The 14,075-nt window shown below is 33.9% G+C and overlaps 1 protein-coding gene across 2 annotated transcripts in view; it reads left to right on the forward strand.

Annotated features, from left to right (window-relative positions):
* Window positions 1-14,075, forward strand: part of FANCL (FA complementation group L) — a 43,579-nt gene that overhangs the window by 23,876 nt on the left and 5,628 nt on the right. For both annotated transcript variants that reach the window (XM_026696058.2, XM_087930420.1), the window contains 3 exons: window positions 8,544-8,694; window positions 9,876-9,959; window positions 13,973-14,018. In XM_026696058.2, coding sequence (XP_026551843.1) covers window positions 8,544-8,694; window positions 9,876-9,959; window positions 13,973-14,018 — 281 coding nt within the window. The remainder of the gene's footprint in view (window positions 1-8,543; window positions 8,695-9,875; window positions 9,960-13,972; window positions 14,019-14,075) is intronic.

A 14,075-nucleotide genomic window follows, 5' to 3' on the forward strand; every position in this document is an offset into this window, starting at 1 on the left:
CTGATGGGATGCCCCCCTCTGGCAAGAATGTAAAATGCTTAATTTTCCCATCCTTTCCATATACTGAACATTTTTGGTATTGTTCTTACTATGCTGTCGGGTATAAAGAGAACAAATAGCACAAGAACAGAAAAGCATATCTATCTTCAGCCCTGATGCACACACACTTTTTAAATAAAGTCTGAAACAAATGGCTGTGTGCTATATGAAATTTCAAGATACTGAATGTTAAAATTACACTATGATCATACTCACTGTTACACCCAAATTTCCAAAGCCATGTGTTGGATTCTATGTCTAATCAATGGACAATTGGCAGTGTAGTTCCCTTTTTCTTGAAAAAAGTAAACTATAATTTACTCACTTTATTTGCTTTCTAGTTCACAATCTCTTATGGTATTGCCACCGGCCAACATATTCTTAAATGTCTAATCTATGGCTTCCTTCTAGTTGTAGCTTCAAAGTGGATAATCTTTATTTCTTTGTCTTGATGTTACCAGCGTTCTAATTCAGTAGCAACTGTTTTTTTAAGCAAAATATAGTATGTTAAGCTTTAAGACTGTACTATACTAATGTAAATTTGAAAAAATTCTTTATACAGGTAAATTTTGTGAATATTTATGTCAGGACCTATTAAAACATCTGATAATCTTATTCATTTTCTTAAAAACCTCAACGTGGTTAGAATGCAGTACTGCAGACTACTTCTGCTGACTGCTGGCTGAGTGCAATTTGGCAGTTTGAATCTCACCAGGCTCAACGTTGATTCAGTCTTCTATCCTTCTGAGGTTGGTAAAATGAGGACCCAGATTGTTGGGGGCAATATGCTGACTCTAAACCGCTTATAAAGTGCTGTAAAGGCACTGTAATGCGGTATATAAGTCTAAATGCTATTGCTAAGGTTTTATAAACTGAACAAATACACCCTAATAAAAAGCAAGCTGTTTAATTTTGACTTGTAATTGGTAAAAAATAGCAGCATTTTCAAATATAACACTTTAAAAATGGACATTTCATTCTGGGTTACATGAGGCCCAATATTAATATCTTAAATGTTTTAAAATTCATTTTCTAAATGTTTTTGTTACTCCATATAACTCCCTAAGACTGCATTTTGTTTTTAATAGATTCTTTTTTATTCTTTTGTTTTAATCTAGTTTTTATTTATTTTACTAATGTATCAACTGCTTTAGCTTTTCAAATAAGTGATAAATAAATATTTTAACAACAATAAATAAAATAATGGTCAAGTACTGTAAATATGGGATACCATAAGTACTAACATATTAATATAGTAAATATCCTGTGAAAAGAATCATGGTATACAATTTTCAAAGCATCTGTAATTTACTGAAGGATGGTGTTTTCGTGTGGATATGCATGCCTATGTAAAATACAAGCGTATTTTTTCAAATAACATCAAGCCTACATTCATATTGCTATGGTGAAGATTTAATTGTTACATTAGAACATTTTTAAAGAACCATATCCTAATTCAATGTAAAAGTATTCTTTATGTATAGTTTGCTACCATGTTCAACGAATAAGAAATTGGTGTGTATCAATGTACTACATGTACTTCCTAGCAGGTCGGATGTTGGCAATAATATATTGACTTGCAAAGTAGTCTGTAGTTCAGAGATCCTAGCCTGCAAAAAACAGTCTGAGTATGCATGATTTATTGGGAAATGCTACAAGACCAGTAGTGGTATACTACCGGTTCGGCCAAACCGGTAGCAAAACTTCCTACTGGTTTAGCTGAACTGTAGTAAAAAAAAGTCTCCGATGATTAGCTGAGAGGAGAAAGAAGAGAAAAGTGCAGGATCAGCCCTCCCACCTGCCTCCGCACTTTTCTGTTCTTTATCTTCTCAGCTGATTGGCGCTGCAGGCCTCAGCTGTTGTGTCGAAAGCTGTACATGATCATCAAACTGGTAGTGGAACAGGTAGGATCCCACTGCTGTACAAGACCCTATGTGCTTCCTCCTTTCATAGTCAAATCAGTCTGACACATTTCATCTTGAGAAGATGGTTCCTACAGTCTTCTGAGCCAAGCCATATAACATCATGTAGCTCAAAACCAATCTTAATTAGACTTGTTAACCAGAATAGTGACAGAGCGTTGGTGTTCCTTTACACTGAAGTCTCAATTTTTTAACCTCCTGATTGTGCATTTTCTATCAAATAGTGATGTAGGTAAAACACCCCATCCAGCTATGGTTTTTCCCCTGCTGTTCCAATAGGATCCATGAGTTATGAATGACCCCAAAATCAGTGACCTGAAGCTTTATTAGTATGGCATCCCTACCTAGAGCTATCACTAGGGCCATCCTGAGTCAAGATGTTTTTGAACAAAACTGTAGATTGTCTTACTGGTATTTAGCTAAGCTTGTATTTGCCTGTCCAGACTTATAGTCTCCAAAAAGATATATATTTAAACATTTCCAGCTTCATTTGGTTGGTGAAATATAACTGGGTAACTTTACTATATTAATGATACTGATCATATAACAAGGCATGATCTTCTCTTATTAGTTCTTAAATAGTAGCAGGAAGAGAGCCAAACTCTGTGGCACCCATGTTGTTCCGTTGGTGTTGGTGATAGGTGACTTACTTTTTAAAGGAACAGAATCAGCAATTTGTAGACCAGACCAATCTATCAAGGGAGGTATGTTGTCTCCCAGGTACAAGGACTAAAGATATAGCAGAGAGGCTTATAATCAAGCTTGCCAATTATTATCCCTTTCTACTCTTTCGTGTTAGAAATGACACAACAAAGAGCCTGAAAACAATATCAAAGACTTTTGAACAGCTAGGCAGGAAAGCCAAAGAGGACATGCAAAGTTCTCCTCTGTACTTCCTATGGAAGGTCATCATCCAATGGTGGGGGGGCAGGGGATTCTAGAATTCTGCTGGCCCAAGAGAGAAATCTTTGGATATATAGACAATGGTTTACACCTACAGGAAGGGTTTTGGCATGGAATGGACTTGCCCTTGTCTTCTTCCTAGGACTGAGAAAGAGTGAATGGCTGCTTTGTGCCTCAGGCTGGACTAGAAGTCATAGTCTCCCAGTTTCTAGCATGGTGCCTTAATCACTCGATCAAAGTGGCTCTTAGGATCTATCAATAACTGGGAAGAATGTGTTTGGAAAACAGTTGCCTCAGCTTATCCAAAAGGACGGGTACATTATCAAGTGTATATTGTCCAGATCATTTGCAGTAGTTGTTTCACTTAATTTTTCTGGATGAGATTAGTATTTCACAGTAAGTGAAACTTCCATTCATATATAAATGATTCCACATTGTTGATCAAAGAACTGGAATGATGTGTGTGAACGTTAGATAGATTGTAGGATACAGTGAGAAGGAATGTGAAAACTAATATATAATATACAAGGTAGTCACATTTGACAAAGAAAACTGACTAAACAGTTGAAAGATATGTAAACAGCAAAAACACAGCAAGTAGATAGATTTGTTTATCTTAGTAGAAATTGGCAAAAGATGGGAAAATTGAGATTTTAAGTTAGACAAATGCTAGTAAAAAGATAATAGATAAAATGTGGTCTGTTGCAAGGAATGAATAAGTATCAAATAAGTGAAAACAAGTGAGTCATGTTTATTTTTGGTTTGTTATTTCTTATCCCTTTTTTGCACTTTGCACAGCATTGCTTATCCCCAAAGGGATGTATGTATTATCTGCTAATCAGGTTACTTTTCTCCCAAAATTAAAATGATTCATATATGTTTAGTGAGCTATTCGTTGGCATTTGTCCTTAGTTATTTTCTGTATTCAGTATATATTCTAACTTTTGATGGGTTTTAAATTCTAATAATTGTAGGTCATCTTAATGAAAATGTTGACAGATTCTTAACTCAGAGGACAAATGTCAAAATTAGAATACTAGCACAGAACTTGTTTTAAGAGAATCTAAATAGATTTCAGATACAATAATTGATTTCTCCGTAACATCTGTTTCTCATTTTGTGTTCCACCAGTACTTTTGGACTCAAAGCTTGATGGTGGTTCTCCCCCCTCTTGCTTTTTATATAATAATAGACATGGCTTTATGGCGTCTGTATTAAAAATGGGTAATTTTCCTTATGGTCCCTGTCTTCCTGCTGGGTTGATAATGTTTTGATGTATTTTTCTTGTGCTCTGATGAGAGGTCTGCTGCTGCCTCTCTGACATATTCATTTGGATGAATAATTATAACGTGCACAATGTCAAGCTGAAGATGGTAGGGTTTTGTGCATCGTGACAAGCCTAGTAGCCAGTGCAGGTGTCTCACAGCAGGATCAGCAGCAGCCAGTGGATTCTGATGCAGAGGAGACATTTTAAAATAGTCAGAAATTGGTACCAAGGGCAAGGCTGCTGCCATTGTTCCAGTTGCCATATATACAGAGCTTTCTAGTGACAAGTCCCAGTACAACTACTTACTTCAGTTGCAGACTTTCTTTTGTCTAATTAGCAAAATTCATTTGCTGTCTATTTCATTTTTTAAAAATGTCCAATTACTGCAGGTATTTATTCATGGGTTAAGGCACTGCCTTTTCCTTTGAATTTTTAGTCAAATTAATTCTACTAAAATACATAATACTGGATTTTCCAAAGAAGCATGGAGGATTTCTACCTTTGATGACTAAATCTTCAGTGAAATTATTGAATATTAAATCAATGATATATACAATATGTCTGACAGCCGGAGGTGTTTAATTGAAATCTGATACTATTTTCTTTGGTCAATGTCTGAATCAGGAGGGATACTGGAGAAAGGGTTCCAGCTCAAGTAAATGACAAAAACAAATAATTTTTCCAAGCAAATGTGAAAAAAGAATAAATTAATAGCAATCTTGGGGGTTATCTAATCCATATTCTTGTGGACCTGTTCATTACAGTATATTTTTCTTTTCTTTCTTTTTATTTAGTGTTCCAAGAAACGTAGTAGATAATCCCTATCTAGGAAATCTTTTGCACCATTATTTAGTTTAAAAGAATATTTCCACATAAACTTATGTCAGTTGACTTTTACCTTAAGTTATGTGGCTTGGTATCCAAAAGAAGTATTGCAAATCATGGAAGTATTTACAGATTAATGGACTGTGAAGCACAAATGCTGTTTAAAATGTTTTAATGAATATGTTGGTAATAGCAGGTATATCACCCAACATTGTTTTTTAATGTAAGCTTAGATGGAAAAGTTGTTTTTGTTTAAAAGGTAGACATTTCAATAGTATACTTTTTTAAAATAGTCATTCAGCTAGTAATATGCCAATCAGTTTGGAAGCAAGATGTGGTAAAGTGGCTTCTATATATTTGGAGACTTTTCTGGTATAAATTTTAATTAAAATAGTTTTTTAAAAACATAGAATTATCATATAGGAAATTGCTCGCTTATAAAATGCTGAACCAATAAACCCTTGACCATGCTGGGAACTGCAATTGCAGCATCTCTGAAGGGCACCAAATTGAAAAGATAGTGGTGGTGGATAAGAACTGAATAAATAGAAATCATGCAGGAGTGTGAATTTGTTAATTCAGTTCAAACCAGTCTTGTCTTGTCTCAGACAGGAATTGCTATCAATCCCAATTATTTTGATAGCCCTTTGGGTGCATTTTACAGCTCCATTATAACTTTAGAAACATGAGCATATGTTAAAGAAATTTTAAAAATCCAAGTATTGTATTTTTCGCTCCATAAGACCCACTCCCTCTGCCCCCCAAAGTGGGTGGAAATGTCTGTGCATCAATGCCAGTCCTTTGGTGAATAGCAGTCGGGCCGTGGCGGTAGAGTCTTTTTACAATGCTGAACCCAGCCTCTCCTGTCTCTTTTCCTCAGTGCAGGAGTCAATAGGCAGATTTGGCTCATGAGAGGACACCTATCTGTGGTCCTCTCAGGCTCTGCCTGATTTTTTTTTCTTGTTTTCCTCCTCTAAACCTAGATGTGTCTTATGGTCAGGTGCATCTTATAGTACGTAAAATATGGTAAATTGACAGGCCATCTCCTGCCTAGTTTTTAATACCCACCCCATCCAGCAGGAGGAGCGTGGTCCAGCTCCCATCTGCTAAGGGGTGTCAGCTGACAATGTCTGCAGGGTTAACTGCACTGTATCATGCTTCTGGGAATTAAATTGGTGATGTCTGGTTTCCAGAAGCCCTTAAAGACTTGACTCCATGCTCAAGCCTGGGGCCCTAAGTATGTGCCCAAGATGATAGTGGTTCAAGTAAACAGCAATATACATGATGTTAAAACTTCTTCTATTCATACATCCATTTTGGCAAATGTGAATTTTTTTCCAGAATCAAAATACTAAACTTTGATGACATGATTTTCTAGTTTTTTAATATAAAGAAAGAGTAAGCAATATTGGTGTATTAAGGCTGTAATAAAGTAAATGATATGCAACATGTCCCCTGAGCCTCATATGCCATCCTTAGTATACTGAAATGATGATGATATTATTCATTCAATCTTACTTGATTCTTGGAAATTCTATGGGCCAGGTCTCTCCATATCTTCTGATCTTGTACAACTTCTTTGAGTTTCTCTGTTACGGCTGGTGTCAGCTTTGATGGTGTCCAGCCACTGTGTTTTTTGTGGCCTAGTTTCCTTTATTGGGGGAAAAGAACTTTGGACTGCATGCAGATATACTAAATGGAGAGGAAGGTCCTGAAGTAAAAAAAGAACAGCAAAGTTATTTATCCTATTCCAGCAATCTATTCTTTTTCTCTAAGAATTCATGAAATGTCTGTATGTTTTCTAGAATTAACCTGCAAATTTTGTGGATTTTTCCTCTTGCCATGCCTTATTTTAAAAAACAATGTCTTCAATAGAGCTTCACTTGCACTACTATTTTAGAGAAATGCATATAATCATTTTCATATTAGTTTGAGTGGGAGGGACATTGTATATCAAAGCTTATTCACTGCCTTGAGATAAAATTAAGGGGCATCTATAAATATGCTAAGTAAATAACTCTATCTTAAAAATTATGAGGCAGCAGATTGGCTATTTCATTATTGAATGTCTTGCCATGAAACACATGTAAATTATTTTAAGGAAATATGTACAGAAATGATCTAATTGAAGTGTAAAATTAGAAATAAATTCTTTATAATTTGCATGACAAAGTAGTGTAAATGTTTTTAACATAGAGATTCAGTTATGCATATGGAAAGGCAACTACAACATCAAAGAAACATGCAAATAAGATCAGATGAGCAGATCACTCTAAAATTTTGCTACCTTTCAAGGAACATCACTGAAAAATTGCAATTAGTATTAAAATTAATTGGATTTCAAAATTCTAATCCCTTGGTGTCTCTTTATTTTTACTAAAAAATCCTTTGAATTCCCTAAAGAAAAAGATAAAATGGCTATTAAAAAGATTTGTCTGTACATGAGGTAGGGAAATGTAAAAAATCAAAATGGAAAGCAACTGTTGCAAGTACCAGAAAATTATGCTATTAATTTAAGTGTCATCAGAGCACAAAAGATCACATTCCAAGACAGTGTGAAAATTATTAAAATACTGGAAATAATAGTACTTAAGATGAAGATATTATGCTGTAAGATCTGGTTAAGTGACTGACACTATTATATCACTTCAGGTATTATAAAAGTAACAAAATGCTTTTAAAGATAATAAGCGTTACATTTTGAGATTGGCAGTATTCACACTTTTCTGCTTAAGTGCTTTCTCACTTTAATATAATTTAATAACAGCAGGGACAATAAATCCAACATGTTCTTTCTCAAGCTCTGTCCTTTTAAAAATATTTTTCAAGTGTGTAAAATCCTTAAAACTCACCTGAGTAACTTTTAAACCATCCACAACTTATTTTTTTGACATTTTGAAAAAAAATGGATAAAAAAAAACCATGTTTGTATATTCCTCATAAAAGTATAATTTTTGCTTGCTTCTTCAACACATCCTGCTGCTGGGGTGGGGGAGTTTGGTGGTCTCTGTTTGGAGATGTGCATGCTATACAATTTCTCCCTGTTAATCCTGGATTTCAGAATCTCTTTATTTAGAAATGTGTTAGATTTAATAAGGAAAAATAGAAAAAAAAGGCCCCAATAATTGTTAGAAGACATTTAAATAGAGACATACTGGATTTGCAGTATATTTTTTTAGTTGTTTTAGCATTTTTAAATTGCTTGGAATTTTGCATGTGAATGATTTTCAGGTGCTTTGGAAAAATAAACTGTAAGTTACTTCCTTATTAATTCACATGGATTCTTCATTAAATACAAATAAATCTATTTGTTACATGATTGTACACTGAATAGTTTTAAGTTTAAATGTAAAAAAGTAGAAATATTTTAAAAGAGGTTTAAAAAGTGAATATTTTTCAAAAGGGACTGAAATATTAATTGTAATATACATATATAATTATACATGTATGCATTATGTATAATTGTATGATATGTTTTATCATTATGTGCTAGATTTTGAAAAGTTGAAACAGTTAATAAACAGTACTTCTGTATTGCTTTGTTAAAGGCCACTTATAATATTTCTTACAATTTCCTTCCATACTAGAGTTCCTTACTGAGCATTCACAGTCAGTTCTTGGCAGCATTAGAATCACTGAAGGAGTTTTGGGATGTTCTAGATGAAATTGATGAGAAGACCTGGGTCCTTGAGCCAGAGAAACCCACAAGGAGCTCCACAAGGCGAAGGATTGCAATTGGTAAGAATAAAAAAGACAACTGCATAGGGACTTTAGTGGTTAAGGGATCATAGTCATATGATCAAAAGGAGCTTTTTTCTTCTGTTAGACATAACATTTCAAAATTTAGATTATTTCACTGAGGAAGAAACCTCATTCTCCCTGGTATTATTTTTTATGTATTGTTAGTAATAGTATCCTAACAGTAATAACAACTTTTTACAGAGTTTCTCAAACTGGGTCATAACTTCCAGCTGGTTTATATTCCACTTTTTTGTGGGATGAGTCTTTTAAAAATAAAAAAATTAAAAAAAGTAGTCATCCTATCAAACAACTGCCCACTCCTGCATTGCTTGGACAAGTTTTATCCCTTCTAGTCGACTGAAACTAAGGTATGACTACTTTTTTCAGCAAACATTTCATTTTGGAAGACACATATATACCATACCTGCTACTTTTTCAGATCAGCTTTTATAGCACAGAAGGAAAGGTTTCCTAATATAGCCACCACATGTTATTTTTGTAAATACTTGAACTTACTATATTAAATTACTGTATTTTTATAAATAAAATGCATTTCAAATGTACTGAAATATGTCTAGTTGATCTAATTGATAAATGACTTCAAATTTAGTGTTCTAATTTTTGAGGGGCTGCCACAGAGAGGAAGGGGTCAAGCTATTTTCTAAAGCCCCTATGGCCAGATAAGGAACAATGGATGGAAACAAGGAGAGGTTTAACCTGGAAATAAGGAAAAACTTTCTGACAGTGAGAACCATCAACCAATGGAACGCCTTGCCCTCAGAAGTTGTGGGAGCGCCATCACTTGGGACTTTCAAGAAGAGATTGGACTGCCATTTGTCAGAAATGGTGTAAGGTCCCCTGCTTGGGCAGGGGGTTGGACTAGATGACCTACAAGGTCCCTTCCAACTCTGATTATCTGTTAAATATTAAGAAATAAAAAGGATGAAGTAGGTAGAAAGAGCAAGTCAGTCTGGACTTGTTACATACTAAGGTACTAAAATCTAGTCACTTTCACATTCAGATTTAGAAGTGGTAGATAAATATTTTGAATTCAAAGGTGGAATTGTTGTAGTTTTGGAATACTGTGTACAACATTTGTACAATTAAGATTAATGCCTTTTTTTAAAAAAATAGACTGGATAGTTATATACTTTAATGAGTATATCTGTCTGTTTCAGGAAGTAACATTTCACTTAATATCGAGATAGATCCCAGACACCCCACCATGCTTCCTGAGTGTTACTTTCTTGGAGCTGACCATGGTAGGATGGCTTCTCTTTCAAAGATTTTCTGTTGCAATGTCTAATATTTTACGCTAGTATAAGTTAAGCTCTATGTATGGTATACTGAATATATTTGTTTCAGACAAGCAATACATAATAACATCACTTAACATAATTCTTATAAAACTATTGTTCAGAAAATCATTAAACATTCAATATATAAAGCAATTTAAACTGTTTTGGATGCATTTAACTGCAAAATAGCAGACATATCATGTGCAGAACATGTTTTGTAGAGTATTATACATCACTTTCTCATGCCACAGTAATAGCAGAACTTCAGGACAGCATTGGGAATATAATTATGACTGGAAGGAAGTAGATGACACCACTATGCTTAATTCCTATGTCCACTTTTCTTGATGATTTTTTAAATTTTTTATTCACAAAGTTAAAATACAAACTTCAAGGAAAAGGAAAAAACAAAGCAAAATTAAACAAGACAAAGAAAAATGTGCCTAAAAAACAAACATATTCTCCCCCCCAAGTTGTATACTATACTGATATATTTCAGCAATAATAATCCCCTACCCACAAAGCAGTCCCACAATGTTATGAACTTCAGCACCTCTATTTACCCTACCAATTTGATGTGGCATCTATGTATTATATAAAGAAAAATAGTTAAGAGGTAAACTCAAAAACAAAGTTAAACTTCAAAGTCTTCAAATTTATTATTTTATTTAACTCGCAGAAAGTACACAGTGGCTTCTGATCTAGCCTGGACCACTTTAATAATCTCTAATCCATCTAGCATAAAATGTCCGTAATTGATTTTTAATAATAAAACTTTTCCTTAAAAGTTTTAATTGGAATTTTTCCCAACAATTGCATCTCCTCCCCCAAAGTCATAAATCTCTGTTTTAAATATTTCCACAGCATTTGTCTCAGCGGTACTTTTTTCTTCAAAAAGCAACTGGATTGTTTTTTCCATGAGAAAGAAGAAAACATTTTGCTTCTCATCCAAGAGAATTTTTTTCTTCCTCAAGGAAAAAACAATCCAGTTGCCTTTTGAGGAAAAAAAGCACCTTTGAGACAATTATGACCTGGATAATTGAGAACCTCACAGGCACACCATAGCATTTGTTGTTCAAAGAATCTTCCTACAAGTTGAAATGCAGCATCTCTTGTCAATTGCTTTCTGATTCAATATAATAAGATCATTCCCCAATCTCCATTAAACTTCTTAATAAAGTCCAATTCACCACTCATCAATTCTGCCATCTCTAGGTCTTTTGAATTCATGCCTTTCTCTAACCAGCCTGCAATTTTCAAAGCAGACTTCTTTCCCTTCAAATCTGCCAGCAACAAAGTATATTCCAATTCATCCAATTGTAAGTCTGGTTTAACTAATTTTGCTTGTATCTAGTGCCATTGGATTGATTTAAAAGTGTTATTAATTTATCAAACCTTTTTTTCCAAATTTTCAAGTAGAGCTTGTAAGTTAGAAAGCATTTTTTCCAAAGGCTTCCCAGAGGGCTTTATCATTAAATTGATCTGGCTCTCATCTTTCTTTTATATCTTTTTATGGCCGTTGTAAGGAATATATGATATGTAATATTCAAAATCCTTATTTTTTTGTTTGCATTTTTAATATAATCCAAAACTCTCTCATAAGTGAACTTTCACAGCAAAACATAAAATAGTTCCTCTTAAGGAAAAGTGTAGATGTATCATAACAAAATGATCACAGAAAAAATGAGATATTTCTACACTAAAAAGTGAATTAAAAAAGAGTTCCCAACAGAAGTTGAAAGAAATAAGACCATAGCTTTTAAAAACTAATAAAATACAAAACCCTTGTAGTTAAAATCTTATGCAAATGTAAATGAAATCAGATCACTTTCACTACCCAGGGAAACCCCTCTCACTGTTGATTTTCATATGGCAAAAGTGAAAGTGATTCACAACTGCAAAATAAAGCAATAAAAAGATGCACAAAGTTCATGTTTAATCCAGCAAGGGGTTGTAGAATAAATCAGCATTCAACCAGTTCAATTAACAGTTGAGGACATAAGTCAGAAAGAAAAAGAAAACTTCAAATGTGCAATTAAAATTGAGGTGCGCTTAAAAAAAAAAAGAACAGCTGAAAGAAAAAGATGGAGACCTTACAGCTGCTCCTATCGAGAATTACAGCCATCAAGATTCCTCTTCCCAGATGGGTACACAGTCCCCCAAGAGTTGTCTTGGGTCATTCCTAGTTCCTCCATTTGAATCTGGAGTGCATGCCTCCAAAGAACCAGCTTTGACTGTAAAACCAGCTGTTTGCTGGCAGAAGAAAATTGCCATGCCATTCAAGCATGCCATTTTCAGGAATCTGAAATAAATTTTTGATTTTTCTGTTTTCTGGGAATGTGATTTTTTATTATTTGATTTTTGTAATTTCTGTTTTATGATCAGCTATGTTTAGGTTATAATACAACATTGCTGAGAAAAGACATAGCTTTTTGCTTGTATAGAGCTACATCTTACAGACATATACACCAAGTTTGCATTAAAACCAAACAAGTGCAAACCTTCCACAATCTCAATTCTTGTTTATTTTCTCTCTTTCCCCACACTCCCAAGTTTAAAAAAACAAAACTTAAAGTGTGTGTTCAAGTCAAACCCATAATCCTTCCAAGTATTCTGAACTACTTTTTTCTCCTAAATATGTTAGTAGGGTCTGCATCAAAAATGGGAAGAATATAGGCCACTCAGGATCTGCTACTTGTTTAGATCATTAAATGATTTATATGACCCAGGAAGGCACTTAACATATTTTTAAGCAAGAAGTAATTCTTGGCATCATTTCATGCAGATTAATTAAATCATAAATGTTGAGAGGTCTGTGAATGCATTCTTTGTAAATTGGCACATTAGTGAACCACAAGAATCTAATTTTTTTAAAGCACACACATGTATAGGAATAAAAGTGAGCTATGCAAAACAGTACTCTCAATCTTTATCCATGAAATCGTTTTTCTCAAGGGACAGTTCTTATGATTCTAACGGGGCCATTTTTCCTTTTTGCCCCTTGTTCCCAATTGTAGAAGACTTGAGCTCTGTTTTAATGCGGGGCTATTTGTCTTTTCCTGTCTATCTCTTATCATTAGACAGATCAAAAGCAAATTGATTATTCAGTTCTTGTGTGAAGGCAGCAATAAGTGCCCAGAAGTGAGAAGACTATATTACCTAGATGTTCTATCAAGATCAGAGGTGCTTCTTTCGTGGGATTGTGCAAACTTCAGTGGGATGATTTGATCAAATTATTCCTCTAAAATATACCCTTGAAAAAGATGACAATTTCCAGTTCATATGGAGAAGTTACTTAGCTTCAAGGAAAATAGCCATTCAAATCAGATTGGTTGAGTGAAGCTCTGGGACAAGTTGTATGAATTTGGGAGTTTCCAAATTAATTTCGAAAAAGCTACTTAAGTTCATGCAGAAATGTTCTGAAACTATCTAATTTTCTTTGAGATGGAAGTAAAATTCATAATGGTATTATAAAGTTGGAAGCATTCCTTCAGAAATTTGATCAAATTATTTTTTATTCAAATATCTAAATAGAGAAATTTTAATGCCACATTATCAAGTCTACGCCAGATGTGCATGTCTCTGTATATAAATTTTCATTATGTGTATGTTGATGAGTTCAGCTCCAAATAATTCTGAAACAGAAATCTGGTATTTAATTCAAGCAGCAGCAAACCCTTGAAAATGAAGACAATTTATTCAAACCAACTCTCATACTCACATGTATAACATTGTGTAGAGATACTGAAAAAAATGAATATTGAATATAAGTTACATACATGATGCATATGCATTAAAATTACATAGTGGTGCAGTTTTTTAGTTTGAATTTGAGGACACATGCAGGACATTCCTTCCATTGCAAATGTCTTGTCTTAATTGCTATGAACTATAGAACCATCACTCCTTCATGATTATATTCTGAAAAATAATGTTTTCTTGTGAAAAATATAAACTTGTGCACAATTTGTTTTCAGTGGTAAATCCGTTGAAAATCAAGCTGAATAGCAATATACATATGTGGTAAGTATATCTGCTTGTAAATATGTTTGATTCATAATTTAATTAACATAATTATAA

The sequence above is a fragment of the Pseudonaja textilis genome, chromosome 1 (genome assembly GCF_049901715.1).
Source record: "Pseudonaja textilis isolate UNSWEBS1 chromosome 1, rPseTex1.2, whole genome shotgun sequence".
Taxonomy (NCBI): Eukaryota; Metazoa; Chordata; class Lepidosauria; order Squamata; family Elapidae; genus Pseudonaja; species Pseudonaja textilis.